We start from the raw sequence: 21,765 nt of genomic DNA, 5'->3' as shown, positions 1-21,765 counted from the left end.
AAAATAAATCAGGCACATTTAGACGTCTGATATCTGAGTTGGTGCAATTTAGTGCGGGTTGATTGAAATGAAAGGGACCGTTGGGCCTCTTTGAAAAGTGTGTGCTCTATTAAAAGCAATTCTCTTAAATTTGTTAATTTTAAAATCTCACCCATCACAAAAAGAACTGTCGCAGCCACTTCAACCAGCATATTTCTAAAAGGATTTTGGTGCCTTCCTCTCAGCACAACAAGAAAGTACAGAGTGTCGGAGTTGTTGTTAGTCTGGATAATATCAGACATTACGAGCGTTTACGACTTCAGCAGAGTGACTTAGTGATTTGATTGAGGCGATGTGCGGTTTCTGTGAATATAAATATATCTCACATAAACAAAAAAAAAGTTTTGAAAAGGAAGGAAAGAGTTTTTTAAGCGAGTGGTTCGGGGAGGAAGAGCGAGAAAAAATAGGTCAATGTCAATAGCACAACAAACTGCTTTCATCTGCGTCGCTGCACGTGTTCGTTTTAAGGAGCTCGTCTTAGTTTGCAGCGAATCTGATGGAGGTTTGCCACAGACTGGTGTGTTTCCACTGTTATAGTGTCCAATTCATTATTTTAAATAATTTGGGCCTCAGGGTGACTTTAACCTTGTTTTACAGTTTGTCCTTGTGTGTCAAAATCAAGATTGTGTCAGTTGCTAATGTGAGTAAAGGGTTTATACTCCGAAATAAATTGTTTAATACAATTAACAGCAAACCATAGTAGCCGCTTACAATGTTTAAACCACACATACATGTTAAAAAACTTTGTTTTCTCTAAACAGACACAGAAAACATGTGTGAACTGTACATCCACTGAATCCAGTGATGGTACCATTGAGTACGGCAGGGAGCTGAACTACCAACCAGTCAGCAGGAGAGGAATGCTGTATTCTGCCAAAACAACCAAAGACGTTCTGGTTTCTGTGCGCAGGAGTGTGTGTGTGTAGTTCATTTGTGTGTGTGTGTGATAGGAAAAGCAGATATGAATAAGCCACTCGAGCCATTCCCTCTTTCTGTCAACACGCAGCGTCTCACAGGACGCAGGGGAAGTACGAGCTGACACACACTGAGCAGACGTACATGCAGCATCGAACATTACAGCTACATGTAATCAGATTGCATGTGTGCAGGCAGATTGCAGTAATCTGTTACTACCTATGTCAGGTGGCTCTGTCATTATGAGACAGTCTCATTAAATCCCATTGAGAAGTGTATTCATTTCACATTTTATGAGCGAAATGTGAATCACTATTGTTTTCGCAATCTCATTTTCATGCTACATGCTTCAAATCAACAAATGAGCCGAGCTTGTCACGGCATCCTGTGTGATACAAAATATGCTAAATAATAAACACTCCAGACTCCAGTCACAGGCGCTGAACTGTATAGATGCTAAACCGTCATAAAACCACAGACTGGAGCGTCATGCAGCCGGTGGCGAGGCACAGCCTCCTTAATTTAGCTGCTTTGAATTTCACCGAAGGAGAGATTTTCACCGAGTTTAGAAAAACTGCCTGAAAGCTGCAGGAAACAACTTAAACCGTTCCCTCAGGGAGGAAAAAAAGACGATGTCATACGTTTAATCCTGCATGAAATAAAGTTGACTGAAGTTGACGCTTTTATTCAGGCAGCCCACGCTATTTTTCTTTTTTACATTTATAAAACCAGGAACACCCTCAGGTGTTCAGACTGACATTAGCACAGTGAGGACGAAACAGCCCACTTCAATGAAACAACGTGTTTGCCAATCACATATTCGAGGTAGATCCTTTTGTAGCGTGAATGAGTTGATTCCACTATTAACGCCAACCACCCACCAGTGCAGTCTCAGTCCCTCAAGGTGTTCCTGACATTTTGCATTCACAATATGAATATGAGGTCACCATGACCTTTGACCACTCAAATCTGACCAGATAATGTGGGAGTCTAAGTGGGCCAAATAAAAAACAGCTTTGATATGAAGCGGTGCGGATAAAAGGACCACGTTATGGGGGAGGGGGTAACCTCAGTCCGGACCTGAGCCACATCCACCGGCTCTTCTCAGCGTGGAGGAGCAGCTGAACCGCACAGGGATCCACTCGTCACCGAATTCCTCATGGTGTCGAAGCGGGGGGTCAGTCGGGCCAAAGAGGGACTCAGTTCTTCTGTTGTAAGTGGCTAAATTGCATGTCGGACATTTCCATGTCACATGCACACATTTATCTCGACTTAAATATTCGGATATGCTATGAAAATTAAGATGTTTGTTTTAGAAGTCGTCTTTTTTGATTGAAATGTCCACTGACAACAATTCCAGCTGACACAACACACACATTTCTCTCGGCCTTGGCTACACTTCCCTTGTGTGTGTCTGTGTTGTGGGGAACTCTTAAACAAGTTCTCCAACTCTTTATGTGCTTCCTGGTGAGCTGCGCTTGTAGCAAAGCATCGTGGGAAGAGCGAGCAACCTCAAGGCCGCACCATCAATAGAATAGGAACCGACTAGTGGACGACACACACACACACACACACACACACACACACACACACACACACACACACACACACACACACACACACACACACACACACACACACACACACACACACACACACACACACACACACACACACACACACACACACACACAGTTTGAGCTAATATTAAAAGGGTAGTGAGGATGAAATGTGAGCTGCACTCAATTAGAAATGTTGCTCTCATGGTGTGTGTAAGTGTGTGTGTGCGTGTGTGCCGGCAGACGCTGCATGAAGGAATTTATACCCTCAGGCAAAAATGTAGGAGTTCCACCAGTGAGAACAGCCTCATACCCCCAGTATGTGGGACAAACACACACGCAGCGATAAAGATGGTGTTTGAAGCATGAATGTGTGTGTAGCATTTACGCTTGAGAAAGGCACACTTCCATTAGTTTGCAGATACACTCACACATCCCCGTAAATACACACACACACACACACACACACACACACACACACACACACACACACACACACACACACACACACACACACACACACACACTACACAACGTGGCAGATATTGACAAAATGTACTCGATCATGCAGCCTGATATTTCAGCTCTGTGTGTGTGTGTGTGTGAGAGAATGAAGCCTGGTTGATATTTCTAAATGTAACATGGATCCTCGAGGCTTCTACGAACCTCTCTACATCTACGAGACACGGCTGTGATTTTAACTGAAGGCTTGAGCTGACATACAGGATGTACAGCACCCAGCACACTGACACTGACACTGACACTGACACTGACACACACACACACACACACAGTTCCGTCCACTGAGGATTATATGGAACAGTTTAGTTATGTGCATGTCTATTACAGTAAATTATAGAAAACAGAAGTGTCCCTACGATGAATCTCATGTTTCCTGTGAGAAAAACTGATTTATCATCTGAAACTAGAGCATTGGGTCTGCAGAAGTTCTTCACAGTGGCTCCTTATGGGAGATGTAGTTTCCTTATTGTATTGGCAACTGCAGACAGATGTTAGAGATGTAGAATAGAGAGATAATTTGTGTCAGGCAGAACATAAAGAAATTTGGTCTTTTGCATTACGAGAATAAAGAATTAACGTCAGCAACTGATGAGCGAGAAGAGAAAGAATTTCCTTGTTACTTAAAATAAATCTTACGAACAATGTCATCGGTTCGTCTGCCGTCATATGTGCTGATGTTAGTAGTTTGATATATTCTTGAAAGTTCAACCTTTATCTTGAAGTTTATTAAGTCAATACTTGTTTTGCACAAACAGTATGAAGAAGGAAAGCAAGAATTTATAGTAAATACTGTAAAATACTGGCAGCCATAAACTAAACTGAACATGTCCTGCTGCTGCTTTTGTTTCACATAAAATTTCAACTAGAAAACAGCAGGAGCCTTTTGTTGCAAAGTAGCTGTGAAAACTCCGATTTATTCTCTTTGAGCTTGTGAAACTTGGAGAAACATTTTGAAGGAAGCCGACGACCACAGCGGAAAATTACAGCTAAAAACAATGGAGGAAGTGACGGCAGAGCCACGAAAACACAGGACGAATATGAAGCTGTGACCATAGTCGTCCATTTGACTTCCCAAAGTTTGCAATGACCTTCTAATCATCACAGAGGTTACCGTGTTTTTCTTCAATTGCATTGGTATTTCATGTAAAGTATTTATTTGCTAAATATCTTTCGGTGGTAGTTTTACGCAGAATTTCAAAACCGACAAAACTAAGGGGAAGTTGGATTTTATTTAACATGAAAATAGGCTTCGGATTTGTTTCACTTCTCAATTCAGGAGAAATGAAAACTCAAATGATTAAATTAAGAAGATGACAGCAGGTTCTCAACAACGTGAGCATTACGAGACAAATCTGATCAAATGTGTCAATATTAACAGGTTCATTACTTTTCCATTTTAAATCAATAAATACTCATTAATACCAATTTAATTGTTGTCCTTTTGACGTCAATATAAAGAGTTTTCCAGCGGAGTTCGAGAATATTATGAAGCACCAAAGCAAACTGGACTCTATAAATATTAATGAAGATGGTTAACTGCCACCGCCCTGAAACAATGGCAGTTGCACAGTAAACTTTTAGCCGAGTCGATGCGCCAACACCCTTCAGGGGGAATTCTCCAAAGCCTTGAATGTGCTACTGTAGCTGAACTGAAAGCGATTATGTAACAAGTATTTACTTATTCATTACAGTCCATTTATTTCATTAAGATGTGGGAATAGGGAGTTTGACAGAAATCCATCTGCTGCTGGCTCTCTGATCAGTCGGGAATCTGCAGAACCCACAGAACACGGATCTAACGGGACAGGAAGTCAACGCTTATGCCAACAAATAGTTCCTGAACGGAACTCCCCAGAAAACCATGTGTCATTCTCACGATTCAGGGTTTGTGCAGATTAAACAAAGAAGAAAGAAACAGTTAATCAGGCGGGAATCACTTCAAGTTGATGGTGGGTGGATTAAGTTTTTAGCCATTTGCCCGTTATTGATTATTTACAGCAGAGATATGAGGCTCAACACAAAGGAATAATATCATTTTTGGTTTTGGGAGCAATTGATGATACGAAAACTCATTTAAACGTCTAATTCAAGGAGAACTTTGAAAATGAAGGCGATAGTGAGCATCTTATTATTGTTTTTAGGAAACTATCTATTCAAGAGGAAACGCAAACTAATTCCATGTCTTGTTGCTTATCCAACACATCATCTCACGAGCCGGCTGCACTCAGCTTCACACAAATAAAAAGGGCCGCGCTGTAAAATTCACGCAGAGCGAATAAGAGATGGAGACGGAGAGGAGCAGGGAGACAGAGAGACCTCCCACCACGCCAGTAATTGATTGCTGTGTCGACCGTGTTTGACACCGCCTCTCTTAAAAGGCAGGAATCAGAGCATCAGACACACACACACACACACACACACACACACACACACACACACACAGATATACAGTACACACACAAACTATCAGCATACCCAGAGGTAGCAGAGAGCAGGAGAGGCATGACTAATCAATTGTCCCCTCAGCAGGAGTCGACAGGCTGACTAGAGGATTAAAAGAATTTCCCCTTGAGACTCCGGATTCACTGGTACACATCCACAACTCGTGAAATCATATAGACCCAAGAACTTCTTCACCAGTGCTCTTTTCTTATCCACTGGACGGGACACCAGGATTTGTTTTCCGATCAGCGATGGGATTGATAGTTTAGTCGAGAATCGGCCGTGCTCTTTGTCGAGCGTTGCTCTTCATTCTCACTCAGAAACAGGATCTAAACAGCGAAGGGACGACGCTGCAGCAGTGCAATATAAAAACTCCACATGATGTGTAGGTTCACATCAGGATGACTTCCCCCAGCTGCAGTCACAACACAATGTTTCGTGCCCTAAAGCAAAAGGGATGCTGCAGCATGCAATGGGGAACGCTGAGAGCGACTTGTCAATAAAGTATCAAGTTTGGTTTCCTGTATGTATGGAGGCTCATTCCATTTGACATCCATATTTCATACTTAATAATTACCAATTAGTAATGTTTTTGATGTGTTTCATCATTTTGAACAGGTCATAATCAGGTGATTTAACTCTGATCTTCTACGGTTTAGGATTTTTAGAAGACAGAGTTTCAGAATTCAGATCAGTAATAGATAGATGTATATATATATGTCATGTATGGAAAAGATAAATGAAAAAGTTTCACTCACTGATCTGTGACACTTTCACCGTCACGGGGCTGGACTTCTTCTCAGCCGCCATGTGCCACCTCCCTCCTCCTCCGGCGCTCTTCCCTCCTTTTTCGATGAAGGCCCGGACGCGGCAGGTGTACTCCCCTCCTTCCTCCATGCTCACCCCCCTCACCCCTAGCCTGTACTCGCCGCCTCCCGTCCGCTCCAGGCTCACCTCGTCGCTCGCCGACATGTTGGCGATCACCACCCCGCTGCGCTCCATGGTGACGAGGTCGCGGTCACCAGCCAGCCAGGTCACTTCCAGGGCGAGGGCCTGCAGGTTGTCGGCGGTGACGGAGCACAGGAGGGTCATCGTGTCGCCGGGGGAGAGGAGCAGCGGCGTGGAGGGGGATGTGGCCTTCACACTGAGGGACTGACCTTGAGAGGACAGAGACAGAGTCAGATCCTTCACCCTGTTGTGTACAGGCGATATAGTTCATCAACAAGATCAAGGCTTAACAAACAGTGACGTGGTGGTAGAATATAAAACATCCCAACTCATTAGTAGTAGAGAGCAGTGAGCAGAGGACCCTGTGTGGCTCCGTTTGAATTTCACCAGTAATTCACTTTTATTCTGAAAAAGCTTGATTTGAAATAACTATGTTATATCAGTATAAATATTTATAGTGCATTTATTATAGTATTCTGACTGATTCTAAAGTGTTTCAGTCATTATTTAAATAAAAATGACTCATCTATTCGTTCCAACTGTTTTGTATTGTTACGTTGTTGACGACCCGCTCGATGAAAATAACTATTAGAAAGCACACAATGGTAAATTCTAAATTGTGATTTCTTAGACGTAACGAGGATATTAACACTTGGATATAGACAGAAAACCCTCAGAGGTGATGTTACGTTAAAGCGGACAAGATACACAAGCTACATATTCTTAAAAGACAATGTAAGTAGTCATCTATCAATGTCAGAGACGAACTTTAAAATCCTCTCGGAGAAAAGGAGTCCAGCAAATTAAAAACGACTGTCAGTCTTCTCTTGTGTGTCTTCAACCCAACAGTCGGATCAGCGGGTTTGGATTCGGTCTCCAGCAACAACCTATGCTGCAGTATGTGGTAAGAGAGTCTCTGTATGGTGTCTGCGAGAGGACAAAAGAGACAAAGCCCGCTCTGTTTGACTTTTCTCATCCTCTTTACTCAAGTCAGTAAGTCAATATGAACTGACCGGGACACAATGGACCTGGGACCGAGACCTCTCTGTGTGTGTGTGTGTGTGTGTGTGTGTGTGTGTGTGTGTGTGTGTTCTGCCCATCTCTGGTTTCATTACAAACCACTGGGTGTGTTTTCTAACACTTAAGAGGATACGGTAACCCAGAAAGATATAAGATATGGTGACCACAGCAACCACGGTGAATGAGAGAGAGAGGTGTGAGAGTGTGTGTGTGTGTGCAGGGGCCTCTCTCAGGACAGAATGAGACAGAAAGACGGGCAGAGAGGGTCACGAGCCTCCCGGGACTCTGCAAGAAAAGTCTCACAGAAGAGAGGATGCAGTTTAAAAGAAAAAAGCCGACAGCCTCACAACAGAGAGAGACGACTCTCCCACGTCTCTCCCTCTCCTCTCATCCTTCATTTTCTACCCACATCCAACACAGTGGCAGGGAAAACGGCAAACACATGCAGGGAAGTAGCCTCTTTTTATCAAGAAGCCAGAAAGTGCCACTTGAAGATTATCCCTGCAGGAAAAATAATCCACACATTCTAATTTCACTGCAGCTATAAAACCATTGCTAAGGATATGCAGGGAACCTCCGAATGCCACGTTTAAAGAGGGACTTATTACAACGTTACACCGATTCAGGGGCAGGTTGTGCTATTTTCGGCTCATCTCCATGTCTCCTAAACACAACCTGGGGGGTGGATGAACGCTGGCTCGTCTAGTGCTGGAACAAGAGCCTCTGGGTGGTGAAAAGCCACGAGTCCTCTTTCACTTCTTTGTCTTGCATTAACACTATTAATTAAGTTTATTTTGGGATTTGATCCAGAGGCACAGAGGGTAAGAATCCCAATCGTTGTGACTCAGAGTTTTCTTTTCAGGGTTTATCACCCGCTAACATCTTTTTCAGGTGCCGCAGACGAGAACTCCGATTTCTAATCCTGTGCATGTGACTTGTTATTTTTAAGTGCGAGAGAGAGAGAGTCACCTTCCAGCCTTACATGAGTTTAATCACCCTTGGTACAACAACAGGAAGCTGCCTTCAATGAACAACGAGTTTGTGAGGATGTCAATCGATGAAAATTAACGTCGCCCGCACCTTCCTGAATCTTAAACCTCCAGTGCAAACAGTGCGGTGCAGTCCCATCCATAGACTTAACATAAAGATGGACGACATGCTAACTCCTCTCAAGTGAAGCCAAAGAGGCTCGATCGCTGGATCACTGCGCAGACTCCGACTCCAAATGAGCCAGCTTAAGGCTCAATGTCCCAAAAATATACCCTTGAGTTTGTTACTAAAGATTTATTGAAATAGAGTTAATTTAAACCAAAATCAAACATAGATGTTTCCTCAGTGATTAATGCTGTAACCCTTTGTATCTTACCTGTAGGAATAACTTTAACAGTCCCCATCTCTTTCATGTTCTCCACGATTTGTATCCATTTCCCTCCACTTTCATGTGTCCACTCTGTTCCATTGCATTCATAGGTCCCGCCGTCCGACGTCGTCACTCTCGATATCACCAGTTCAAACTGTCCGTCCTTCCCAGGGACCAATCGGATGCCTCCGTCGGCGTAGCGCCGGGTGAACTTCGGCCCCGTGACCACACCGCCCTGGGGACCGAACGTCAGGATTTCCTCCGACGTCGCGCCGTTCTTCAGCGACCAGGTGACGGACAGGTAGGTGGGCTGGGTGAGCGTGCGGGTGACGCTGCAGGAGAGCGTGAGGTCACTGCCCTCCGGGACTTCTGGGGGCGGGGTCTGCGGGGAGACGCTGAGGGTGTTGGGAATGACTGGCGGGAAGAAAGAGACATTTGAGGAATACATTAGTAAGACTGTAGAAGAGGAATATCACTGAACACAAACCGAAGACTATGTATATGGAGATAAAGATGAATTCAACATGAGTGTAGTTTTCTCTTCTCTTCCTTCCTTTACATTTTATACCTTTAAAAATACTATAATATATGTCAGACAGTTTTAATTGAGGTTACATGCTGGTTCAATCTACTTTTGGACATTTTGGAGTTAAGTACAAATCAAACATCTTGTTCGTTATATAAAAAATTACATTAGTGGTTTTTATATTTTTCATTTTACCACAACACTGAAGATAAACTGTTTATTCTGGTTGATAATCAGCAGAATATTTGCATTTTCCCTCATTTTTCTTCATCGTCTATTCCTGGAGGCGTATCCCGAGCTGGGATCTTGTTTACTGCAGTGATCACTTTACAAAAATTGGTTATTTTTGGGAGGCGAAAAAAACAAAAATCAGCAGAAAACAAAAGCAATGACACTACAACATAATCAAGGTACAAAAAAAATAAAAAAAAACCCTTTCCCTGCGCTGTTCAGCATTCATCTTCTCCACCCACCCCACTCCTCTGTGCTTTGAAGCTGAGTGGGGTAAAGCTCTGTATACATGTGGGGTATGAATGAGCCTGAGAGGCACGTCTGATTAAATACTGATGCGGTGAAATGGAAGTTCATGCAGAGAAAAAAAAAAAAACATCAAAAGGAAGTTAAAAGGGGGGAAATGGAACAATTTCAGCTAAAGTAATTATTAAATGCAGGTATTCATTGGGCGGAGTTACAGGATCATAAATAATGATGACACCTCGTATTTCCACATATTATATTCTAATATGAGCTCTTGAGATTAGACAAATTAAAATGTGTATGATCAGCCACTAGGCGACTCTCAACAAAAAAAACAAAAAAAAAAGATCTAGTTTGATGATGTCATGAAGCAGCGTGGGATCGTGGGAGTTGCTGTCCCCCCCCTAATTTACGCTTGACGTAGTCCGTGCACGACGCTTAGTGTCATCGCAATTGTCATAACGACAACAATCACAGTTTCGTGCTTCCTAGGAAGTAGATGGGCTAAAGGAAGTACAGCTGCCTCTGCCTCCTATTTCATATTTACATGATTTGATTGGCTCGCACCTGCTTGAGTGTTTACACATGATTTTATTGGGTTCTGCTCAATTTCTAACGTAAGTTCGAACCCTAATGCATCACGGTAAATGAGCAGGATTTCAATTAAAGCCTCCCATGCGAAAGACTTTGCACTGAGGTCTAGGTTAACGTCCGGGGATTCTTTAAATCAACACAGAGTGGCTCTCAAAGTGTCACACAGAGTGGCTCTCTTGTCAAGGTCAGCGGCTGAAGGAGAGCTAAACCAGCAAACATACTGCACCAGACAAAGTCATAAATTTGTGATTGATTGTGTGTGTGTGTTCATAAAAGTTAATGACTTGCCTGCTCACACACGGCACAGTAAACTCTCTCACACCGACACATTTACCATCAGTGTTTGTTTTTGCTCTGATAATGAACAAAGTTCTTGCTCGATTTCGACGCCCGGCCTCCCGGAAGCGTTCGGAGGGTCACGTCCGAGCAGGTCTTAACAGAGCAGCGCTCGCCGTCGCTTTGTTTCTTCCCTCGCTATGACTCATGCAGCAGGCGCGGGAGAGGCGCTCTGTGAGAGGAGAACACTGCCGCAGATCTTTGCTTTCACGCCAACAGCGATGAAATAAGGTTTTACCTCGGCTTTCCACGACAGGGAAATTAAAGAAAAAGACATTAGATGCTTTGATGAATGGCATCTGCAGCGGAGACACGGGGGGTTAACAATAAAACTAAGTGGCAGACTCAGATTTGTTTCGGGACGACTGCTGAACACATATTACTGTCTCAGTTTCATCATTATCACCGACTTGTTTTGATCCTTTTCATATAAAAACACAAAATACCACAAAAAAAACTGCACAATATGAAAAAGAGCTGGGTGTGTCCTCGTGATACTGACTTCACATAACTTAAAATAATAGTCACTCTAAACTCTCCAAGTTTCATCCCAAAATACTTAATACATAAATAATGAATGATCCGGTTTGGAAGCTAATTGTCGTCGTGTTGGAAACGAGTCCAAGAGGCGACAGATGGCTGGGGATGAGGAGTACGAAGCTAAGCATTGTGGGAATTATACTGGTGCCACATTTAAATCCTGTGGGAAAAACAGATTTGTATGTATTCAGAAGAACAAACTGCTCATCTCATCTGTAGGTAAATAAAACTTAATAAAACAGTGGATGACTGTGTTTTTAGTGGAGGTCAAATGACTCATGTTAGGTCATGAGGCAGAGCCACGCCACCGAATATGATCACTCCCACTTTGTGTGATGAACCTGGGCCGATGGGATCTTACAGCAGGAGTGTGTGAGCCTCAAGGTCTGATCTGACAGAAAATCCCACTGAAAGGTTTTCAGGCTATAACGCATGATTAATCCCAACTTTATCCATGGTCATAGGGTTTTTCAATTTTAATACATTTTTCTCCACTCCATTTATTTATAAGCTGAACCAGCAGTCGACCTCAGACCAGAAGACACATGTTATCCCCTTTAAACCAAAATGACAGAAAAACAATTCCCCTTAATAACCTGCCAATTCTGCCCTCCCCTCTATCCCCCATGAGAGAGAGTGCTGCGTGTGCAGGTGAGCATCCTCCAGTTAGTGCTGCTAAATAAATCACAGGATCAGCAGTAAGTTGAAGCCGCCTGGTCCTGCGTGGACAGGACCCAAAACAAACAGGAGCAGAGACGTGTTCAGAGGGACACAGCAAATCTCGGCCGGCGTGGCATCGACAGACACCGCATTCGATGTAAGCATCAACTCCAAACGCTAATCACCTGGGGATAAACCTCCAAGTAATATTCCCACCAAGTTTAGCAAAAATCCGTCGATGCATTGTTGAGTTATTTTGGACATACATACACACGGGGGGGGGAAAACAGGGTAATCCAGCACAAATGAGAACCGTTGGAATCAACAACCAAATTCTACCAGTGTACAAACTGGGGTGAGTGGGACAGAGGGCACAAGCGTCACCCCCTAGTTAGAATGAACTACTCGCCTGCTGACTGTAACCCTTTATCTTGGGCCTGTGCGGCTTTTTAAAAATTACATTTCTTTATATTTTGGAGAATCTGCATCGTAAAAAAAAATAATTACTTTGGCTGCTTTCAGTCGCAGTGATTCCCGGACCGTGTGATGTCTGTGTAATAGAATTGAACATCGGCTTCAAAGATTACTTCCTGTGGAATTCCTGACGTGTATATATATGTATCTCTACAAAGTGAGGCTATAAACAGGACAGTGGTGGACACTAATAAGACTTGCAGTGGACGTCCGAGCACACAGTGGTGCTGCAGGGACGTGAGCGTCTATGGCAGATAACAAAGGCAGGACAAATAATCTGCGTTTTGCTCTATCAATTAAAATTAGCCTGAAAGGAGTTTTCAAACCCTCAGCGACCTCCACTTCTCTGGTTTCTTACATAACCAAACAGCCTCAGTGGAGCTATGGAGGCTCACTGTGTGTGTGTGTGTGTGTGTGAGAGAGAGTGTGTATGAGCGCTGACGAACGAGGTGCACAAGTCTCGACTGGTAAAGAGCCTCCAGCACCGAATCTAACTCATCATCTCTGTTAACGACTGACTGTCTCGTACGTACACACACACACACACACACACACACACACACACACACACACACACACACACACACACACACACACACACACACACACACACACACACACACACACACACACACACACACACACACACACACACACACACAAACAGAGCTGCCTAGTTAATTCAGGTCTAAATTTAACAAGGTGTCTGGGGAGGCGTGCTGGGAAGCAGGGAGCAGCGGAACATGATGGTGCATTACCGAGCTAACTAACCTGCTGTCAGACAATCCCTCTTTGTGACTGCATCCCTCAAATTTCAGAAACACAAACACACACTCGGAGACAGACAGGGGGACTTGTTGTGTTTTAAGCATCCTGCCTCTTCTGGGATCGGGTTAACAGCGGATTTAAACGAGCGCTGTCGCCGAAATGCGCGTTTAATTAGCAACTGAATAATTATGGGGGAAGAAACCCAATTAAATTCAAAAGAAATTGCTGAGCACGAGTTTCCTCTGTTTCGCCCCGTTTCTTTGTCAGAAAATGAAAAATTTAAACTGTACACAGCGAGTTCTGAGGACGATCGGAGGAACCAGAGAAATGTTTCTGGATGTGGTTTCTGTCCTTAAACAGAGCGAAGGATTCCATCTATCGCTTTCAGTGAATCATAAGGTGGAAACCCCCCCTAACCCTGGTGGAATAACATGTGTGGCAATATTTCAAAAATATTAATAAAAACCCAACGATTCCAACAAGAGGAAAGGATTTATTGAAGAGTGGAGGACGTCCGCTCGTGGTGACTAAATCATGATTCACGGTTTTACTGTTAGAACTTTGTTAAGGGCAGGGAAAGATAATGATCTGGTTAATTATTAAAAAGTCAACCCTGCCTCAAAGCACTTTTCGTTTTTACGATATTAGAGCCGCGACAGTTACTTTGTTTTTTAGTCGTATATAAAAGTAAAAATACACAATTGTGTTTTTAAGAGAAGAGGAAGTGCTGCGTCATATCAGCCGTGGGGTGAGGCAGGGTGGTAAATACGGTTTTATCTCCCGCATAATTATTTGACTTGTCTGGACAGTTCAGTTCTACTAAAACAGGTTGTATTGGTTTTATTGCTCTTCAGCAGCTGCTCCCATAGACACATTATGCTCATATTCAGGTTCCTCTTTTCAATTAGGGTTTAAATGAGGCTCCAATTCAAAAAATGCAGTCTAGAAGTGCCTCCGACCGTCTGAAGTAGTTTGTGATCCAACAGGGGGCGCTCACTGTCAGCTTGGCCCTCTTGACCTATCAGTAAAGCAAGGCGGTAATGTTACGTTCTTTCGCTGTGTAAATGGAATCCATCACAGACTTGCCGCTAGGTGTGCCTTACGCAAATGTGACGAGGCGTTTGAGGACCAGTGTTTTCTGTGGGGGAAAGGAGCTCCCTTTAACGTTGACTTGGGCTTTTTTAACTCCAAGTTGAAATCTCTTAGCTTCCGTTTCAAAACCTTTCAGGTACTTTGAGTCTAAAATACACTGTCGATTAGTTTACAGTGATAAGATCACATAACTAATTGTTTGACAATTTCCCCAACTCTTTCACCCTCTGGACTGTTTTCCTTTAAATGTCAGACGATGGTATTTATATTCTGTGCTCAGCATTTGTGCTTCACGTTCCAAATCTGCGTCTCCCTGGCCTTCACTTGACACAAGCCAAGTTCTCCCACCTGACATCTGCTCCCCACCATGAGTGTGTTGACATGTGCACAGAGTGTGTGTGAGTGTGTGAGTGTGTGTCAAAGCCAAATTTACGACTATAATCATCTAAACCCAGCCGGCGTGTGTGTGTGCAGGAGAATATATACATGGTCTGTAGGGCATTACTAAGTCATGGGGATGGCTGTTAAATGAACCAATGAAGCCAGCTAGCTTCACACACATATACACACACACGTGTCACACACACAGTCCTCTCCCATACCAATGAGCTGGACCTGAGCCTCGTAGTTGCCGCTCATGACGGAGTCCGTACTCGGCGTCTGGCACCAGTAGAGCCCGGCGTCCAGCGCCTTCACCTCCGCTATCTTCAGATCACTCTCGTTGTCCTTGAGCCTCACCACCGAGATGTCGCCGGACGCCACGCGCTTGCTGAGCGACGGGTGGGAGTAGCTGGCGTCGAAGGTGGAGATGATCTTCAGCTGCGCCGGGCTCGCCTCCCTGGACATCTTCCACTCGAAATCCTGCCGGACGGAGAGGGATCGTGACCACCAAGCAAAATAGCGTTTCAAAGCAAATTTTATTTTCATAGCCCATATTGACGTCTTTGTTAGAGTTCCTATAGAATCTATTGCTACTCACAGCTATTCTGGATGGAACTTAAAATTTGCACTAAATATCAAGGGATTTATTTCCCATTAAGATATAATGATTTCATGATCCATTTGCAGCTCTCTGCATGTTCTTTGAAACTGTAAAACATGGCACATTGTTTCTTTGGAGTTGTCGTTTTGTTATTGACATCTTTCGGCATCACACAATAAAAAGTTGACAATCACCTGCTCACGAGGTCCCGAATACTCGTTGACGTCACATCTGATGGAGACCGGCTGACCCTCCACCCGGATCAGTGGACCGGGAGACACCTTCACCACTCGGGCCGAGCACCCACCTGCAGGGACGAGAGAGAATGTGAAAGAGAAAAATGAAACTTCAGCTGGATTTGATGGACGATGTATTGAAATCTCGAATTTCAGAAAGCAAAACCTCCCTGATCTATGAGCCACAGCATAAGCTGCTGCATAAAAATAGAATTTACAGGATGAATAGGTTTTATTCAGTTATCATTTCGAAGGGAAATACTTTATGTGCGTGTTCCATTAGGAGCAAGATGACTAAACAGACAGACTATGATTCATCATCACCGGCCAGGTTTTATTAATGGGACGTAAAGGGATGACGTTGACAGATTTGACAAACACGCTCATAAAAAGGAAAAGTCGCAATCTTGGACACGATGTCCCTGTTGCAACATACGAAACAGTGAACACACACACACACATACACACACACACACGCAGGGCTTGTTGTAACTTGACTGAACGGTATCGATAGTGACGATGATGCTGCCAGATCCTGAAGAGCGTACAGCACACACACACTCATGCCCAAGAAAGAAAACAGCCGCTGGTTATGGCAGCTCTCCAGCTGATCTCAAAGACCCCCTCCCCTAAAAGAACAGTGGCACACAAAGCGAGCGGGTCACTCTCCTGACATTCCAGCTGCATGAGTGAAGCATGCAGCAGCACGGCACAGGCCGGCAGAGCTCGCAGCTGGTTGGTTCGGCGACGCTGCTGCTTCCTGGTTCTGGCTGCAGGACGTCACACCCCCACCCCCCACCCTGACCCCGACGTCGGCCCACAAGCTGAAGGTAAAGAGGAGACGCTACATGCTGCTGGGGTTGTGTGGAGGAAGAATATCAGCAAACTACACTTGAGCTGCTTGTTGGCAGGTTATCAGTGTGGAGGAAAAAGCAGAGCCAGCGGTCCGACCTTCACTACGAGCAGGAAACTGTCAAGTGGTAAAAATTGGCATCAAATACGAGCTCAGATTGGGATCCTAATCGCTGTCGGTTACAGTTACAACACCGTGCTAGGGATTCAACCTTTTCTCATCCGATAACAAATTCCGATCACTCAGCCCCTCCAGAAGAAACGAGCCAATCCCATAACAGGACTCTCGTTAAATGTGAAATTACAAACTGTCCTTCGTCATGATTGAACAAATGTCCCCGATATGTCACAGATTGTAAATAACACACTGACCCTAGACTGTATTTACTATAAAAAATGGACGACATGACTGCAACATATGAGTAAGAGACCTCGCTATGTTTTGGGAACTGAACTGTGTCTTCATGCCAAGCATCAGAAAGTAGTACAAGCAGTTTGGCAGCAGACCCTCGGTCACATTCTTAGTGTTATCATCCTCAGATTGAATGTGACCCAATTCAAATAGTAATTCTGCAGCGTTTTAATTAGCCGAGAGTCTTGTGTAGAAACATAAATTTCTTCCTCGGAGCAGAAAATCTTCACCTGGATGGAGGAAGTGCTTCATAAATAAGCCCCGTGCTTGTGAGGTCCGGCGATACTCGAGCGGCTCCATCAACACTTGAGGGTTTTTTGGCGGTTGGCCTGGAGTTGTGTGCGCACGCCTGCTGAGTGTGAGCTTTTTCTGCTTTAGTAAGTAACAAGTCACAATGAAATGAGTCCCACACAAAAAGCTACAGTATGTTTCTGTTTACTATCCCCGACAGGAGCGGCCAATGGTGCAATTTATGAGATAAACCAGAGACGGGTTGCTGGTGACGGATTGTTTGTTTGTCCGCGATCATTTAACGGTAACAGCGAAGAGAAGAAGAAACTACGACGCCAAACAAGAATAACACTTTGAATTTAATGACGATGCAGCTGCCATACCTCAAGCTAATGAAACAAAGTGGTTTATTCAACTTCCAGTGTGAAGTGTCTGAGGTTCTTCTGCGCCGCTGAGTCATGAGTTTAACAAGGTCTGCTTCTTTCCGAATTCAAATCGCTTCCTTGACTACATTTTTCAACATGCAAAACGCGTCTAATGCAATTTATCATCCAACCTAAGGTGAGACAATCTATCGCTGCCTTTCTGCTCTTTGCATTTCCTTTGCTAAAAGGCTGATGGCTCCATTCGTCACTAAAAATGAGAGACTCAAAGTTGCTGGGCCAGCAGCAGCAACAAAGATATGTGGGTTTTAAACTCGATTTCCAGCCGGCCTGTCCGTCTCTCCTGAAACAAAACACTGCTCAGCCAGTGGAGCCTGAAGGCAGAAAGGAGGTGGGGTCATCCACTAAAGTCGTCTCAGGCTTGAACTCCAGAAAATTTACAAAAATGTTTCTAAGTTGACATCGTGGAGGGGAATTGACAGCTGGTGTTAAAACGAAAAAAACACACTCTGTTCACCTCAACTGTTTTTAGAGCGAATCGCCCTGAAAGAACCCGGTTGACTCTCAGTGAACTTCACCGTGACGTCTTGGCCGGACCCAAAAGTCATTAAATATTTCTCAAACATAGAGGGGGGTGAGAGACTTTTGCACGACAGAGGCGGACCGCAAAATGAAATAAATGTGCTTTTAATTTCAAGTTAAAGTTGGGCGTGCATAATCTGTGTAGTTACCTGAGCGTGCCTGGTGAATATAGTGTGTTTAAAGCTCCATCGTTTCATTTTAAAGTGTTTAAGTTCAGCAGGAATAAAATGCACATGCCTCCTTCAATGTGCAAGTATTTTTCATCCTTTTACCATCAATCAGGGGCGTTGCAACAGGGCTGGCAAAGAAAGAAATTGCCTGGGGCCCCCGAGCTAAGAGGGGGGCCCCAGAGAACAGCTGTTTGCAACAATTTAGTGAGAACCCCCTCAAATTCTATGACCGGCTGTGTCGAGACACAGCCCCATGCCACTTGTTTTATGCCAAAAGCTTCGCAATTTTTGCGGCTCTGTTGAAGACAAGAATGTCTCTATGCTTGTGTATGATGGTGGGGGGTTTGCACTTCAACTTTGCTACTGAAGGGGGCCCCCGTCCCCCCCCAGCCAACAATAGGTGTCTCTCAGCTCAACACAAACAAGTCGTCAGACGTCTTCAGAGTTGCCGCAGCAAAACAAAAATGGAACTTCATGAACAAAACTGTTAAACAGGTTGCACAAGCTCACAGGTTTTGACACATTGTCAGTTCACGTGGGAAATATGCTCGAACACGGCCAGTTCTCTGCTGAGGGAAACGAAACGTGGTTACGTTGGAGGGGAAGACGAAGTGGAACCATGAGGTTTTGTCCTCTGGGGAGTCTGCACACGAGTTTGATTTTATTTGCACCACGAGAGTCCAAGTTGAGGGGAAGCACTTCTGCCTCTGCAGCTCCAGAACACACAGCACCCCAGGAGCGCTGAGCGACATTTGATCATCTTGCTCTGCTCTAATTTAAGCCAAGTCCCTCTCTCTCTCAGTCTCTCACACACACACACACACACACACACACACACACACACACACGAGAATCCACTGTTGTGCTCACAAACATATGGCAACCACAGCATTGGTAAGCCCTGTTTAACCTTGTTTGGCCCGGAGGTAGAAAGGAAGCCGGTGAACAAGCCTGGGTTTGTCCCGGACTGAGGTGAAATCGAATGACTAAGCACTGGTCCTTTGGTTGCACGCTGGTGATCAGTCACACTGGTTTCACTCTGGTATGGACGCAATGCAAATAATAAGCATGATCATGATGGACGGTCTCGAGTGGCTTATTATGGGACCTTGATCACCTCATGATTGGTCTTAATTGGCGCAGGAGTAGTGATGGAGGCAGGCAGCGTCATTTCTTTGGCTAAGGAAGTTATGTTTTCACTTCTGTTCGATAGTTTGTTTGTGGTTGGTTTAATTGTGAACAGGATTACACAAAAACTACAGCACGGATTGCCACGAAACTTGGTGTAAGGATGCGATGTTGGTGAGGGAAGGGCTCATTCAATTTTGGCATGGATCCGGCTCTGGGGACAAATCCAGGATTTTTCTTTACTCTTTATCGATGCAACAAATTGTGTTTTTCAACATTTTCCTTGATTTCTCGCAGAATAATTCATGGGTCTAGATGAGTGTGAGCAATTTGGTGCAGATCCACATAAGAATCTGGCTCCAGTAGATTTAATTGTGGTTTCATTGAGCCTCATGCTTTAATTAACCTTAAAGCAGAATATGAATTAACCGTCCCTTTAAATGACAGACTCACATTAGCTAAAACACAACTGAGCAGCTGTTACAATACACCGAGGCAGTGCATGTAAGAGGGAAATAGCTGCAGCTCGCCCTCACAGGGGTGGGGGAGACTTCAGCACCGAACTCCTTTTACCAAAATGGCATTTTTAGCATTTTTCGCCTGTCGCCACACGCAGGAACGTCTGAGTGCGATCAAGATGCAAAGTGTCAATGTCTTGAACCAACTCTTCAATTCGGCCTCATTCACTGAATCAAATGACACTTGTTTTCCACTTAAACCCACTTTTTAAAAACCTGCTAAACGTGCCTCTGCTGCCATAGACATGCACATAGGTTGGTGGCAGCTTGGATGTGAAGGAGTTGGAAAAGTTTAAAATGGATTAAAATCGAGCGGTGCTTAATGGATCTGACACACGCCGATGTGACTAATGGATGTTAAAAATGTGAGAATTATTAAATGTGAAATTAATCGACGCGTGTATTTGTGCTGAAATGCAAATAAACTTTAAATTGGCATGTTTTTAAGTGAAGCGTCGGGTGGCCGGGAGTTAATTGGCAAACAACGATTAACAAAGGTTTCTTACCGATCGTGAAAACACAGAAGACGAGTGTGAGTAGAGAATAATCCATTTTCATCCCTCGCTTCTTCCACTCTTTCTCCTTTTTCCTTCACTTTCCTCCCTCGTTCCCTTTGTCCGGAGAAAGACGAGTCCTCCTCTCCCGCCGCTGCCGCTCCAGTAAAACTCTCAGATGCGTGTAGTCACCGCACCGCACCGCACACCGGGCGGAGCCGCGCAGCAAAACGGATGCACACCGTGAGTCCCTGGATCCAGTGATCCGGATCAAGACGAGATCGCGTTTACACGGTGCCCACAACACTGAACCGGCTTACTGCTGGTGTGTGTGAGTGTGTGTGGGAATGTGGGTGAGAAATGAGGAGAGAGAAAGACAGGGAGGGAGGGAGAGAGAGAGAGAGATGGCCGGAAGTTAGGTGAGTGTCTGGAGGAGGAGTGGAGAGAGAGAGAGAGAGGGGGAGAGAGAGAGAGAGAGAGAGAGAGAGAGGTGGATGTGAACCTGTCTCTATCATGTCACATGTTTCAGTGTCTGATGTGATGGACTCATGGTGTAAGTCTCATCTCAGAGTCTGTTACTGTGTGAAATATCAGAATAATAAGAATAAAATATGCATTTTGTATTTGGAGATAGCGACAACACCCGAGTTGTGATTCTGGGACATTTTTTACAGTGGCCCTGAGGTGGAAAACACAACGACAAGCCACAAAACATCACAATAAAGAAAGATAAATAACAAAAAACACGAGTGTATACAGGAAAAAACAAAGGTTAATAATAAAAGACAACGGTAGATAGGAAAACACACCAACAAATGATAAAATACAACAAATAAGAAAACACAAAAGATAAGAAAACACAACGTTCCTTGTCTTATCTTAAAAAGCTTGTCATTAAAGGTCATTGATGCTACCACCAGATAATGTTTCTCCTAGAACTTATAGACACACATACAATGAAAACTATATGTTCTGGTGAAAGGGAATATTTGAATTTGTATTTTGCATGAAAATGGTTCAGTCCACATGAGGATGAGAAACCACATTTCACTGTCTTCATCTCCTCCTGCTACAGGCTGCCGTCTTTAACGAGGCTGACACGGTCCTGTTGTCAGCTACTGTCCTGTGATCAGACCCACGCTGGGTATTTACACAGGCCGGCCGGTTGGGGTCAAAGGTCACCGCTCAGTCAGCCTCCGCAGGCGCACAGAGGGGGAGTGGGAGGAGCTGAGAAGTTTGGGTGTGTAGCCTCGGGGTCAAAGGTTGAAACTTCACGGGTCGTCCGCTGCGGAGCTAAATCGATAATATGGCTAATTTTACAGTGTGTGTGTGTGTTGTCGACTATTACTGTATGTGGTCTCAACACGCTGGCGTTTGCTGACACATGTGTGTGTGTGTTAGTTTGAACAGATGACGCATCTGTTCAAACTAACACACACACACACAGTAGTCTCCATGACTTCAGAGGACATTGCATTAATATCCTTGAGACTTACTTTAACCTT

At 44.3% G+C, this 21,765-nt stretch overlaps 1 protein-coding gene across 2 annotated transcripts in view; it reads right to left on the bottom strand.

Moving 5' to 3' along the window:
• The window catches only part of ptgfrnb (prostaglandin F2 receptor inhibitor b), a 46,057-nt gene extending 25,397 nt beyond the window's left edge, over nucleotides 1-20,660 (bottom strand). For both annotated transcript variants that reach the window (XM_035150071.2, XM_035150072.2), the window contains exons 1-5: nucleotides 20,273-20,660; nucleotides 15,449-15,561; nucleotides 14,875-15,133; nucleotides 8,812-9,219; nucleotides 6,236-6,634 (exon numbers count right to left, since the gene is read on the bottom strand). In XM_035150071.2, the coding sequence (XP_035005962.2) occupies nucleotides 6,236-6,634; nucleotides 8,812-9,219; nucleotides 14,875-15,133; nucleotides 15,449-15,561; nucleotides 20,273-20,324 (1,231 nt within the window). In that variant the 5' untranslated portion in view covers nucleotides 20,325-20,660. The remainder of the gene's footprint in view (nucleotides 1-6,235; nucleotides 6,635-8,811; nucleotides 9,220-14,874; nucleotides 15,134-15,448; nucleotides 15,562-20,272) is intronic.
• Nucleotides 20,661-21,765: the final 1,105 nt, after the last annotated feature.

This window comes from Hippoglossus stenolepis, chromosome 24 (assembly GCF_022539355.2).
Source record: "Hippoglossus stenolepis isolate QCI-W04-F060 chromosome 24, HSTE1.2, whole genome shotgun sequence".
Classification (NCBI taxonomy): Eukaryota; Metazoa; Chordata; class Actinopteri; order Pleuronectiformes; family Pleuronectidae; genus Hippoglossus; species Hippoglossus stenolepis.
The sequence above is the reverse complement of the archived record's forward strand: the minus strand, read 5'-3'. Positions and strand labels throughout refer to the sequence as shown.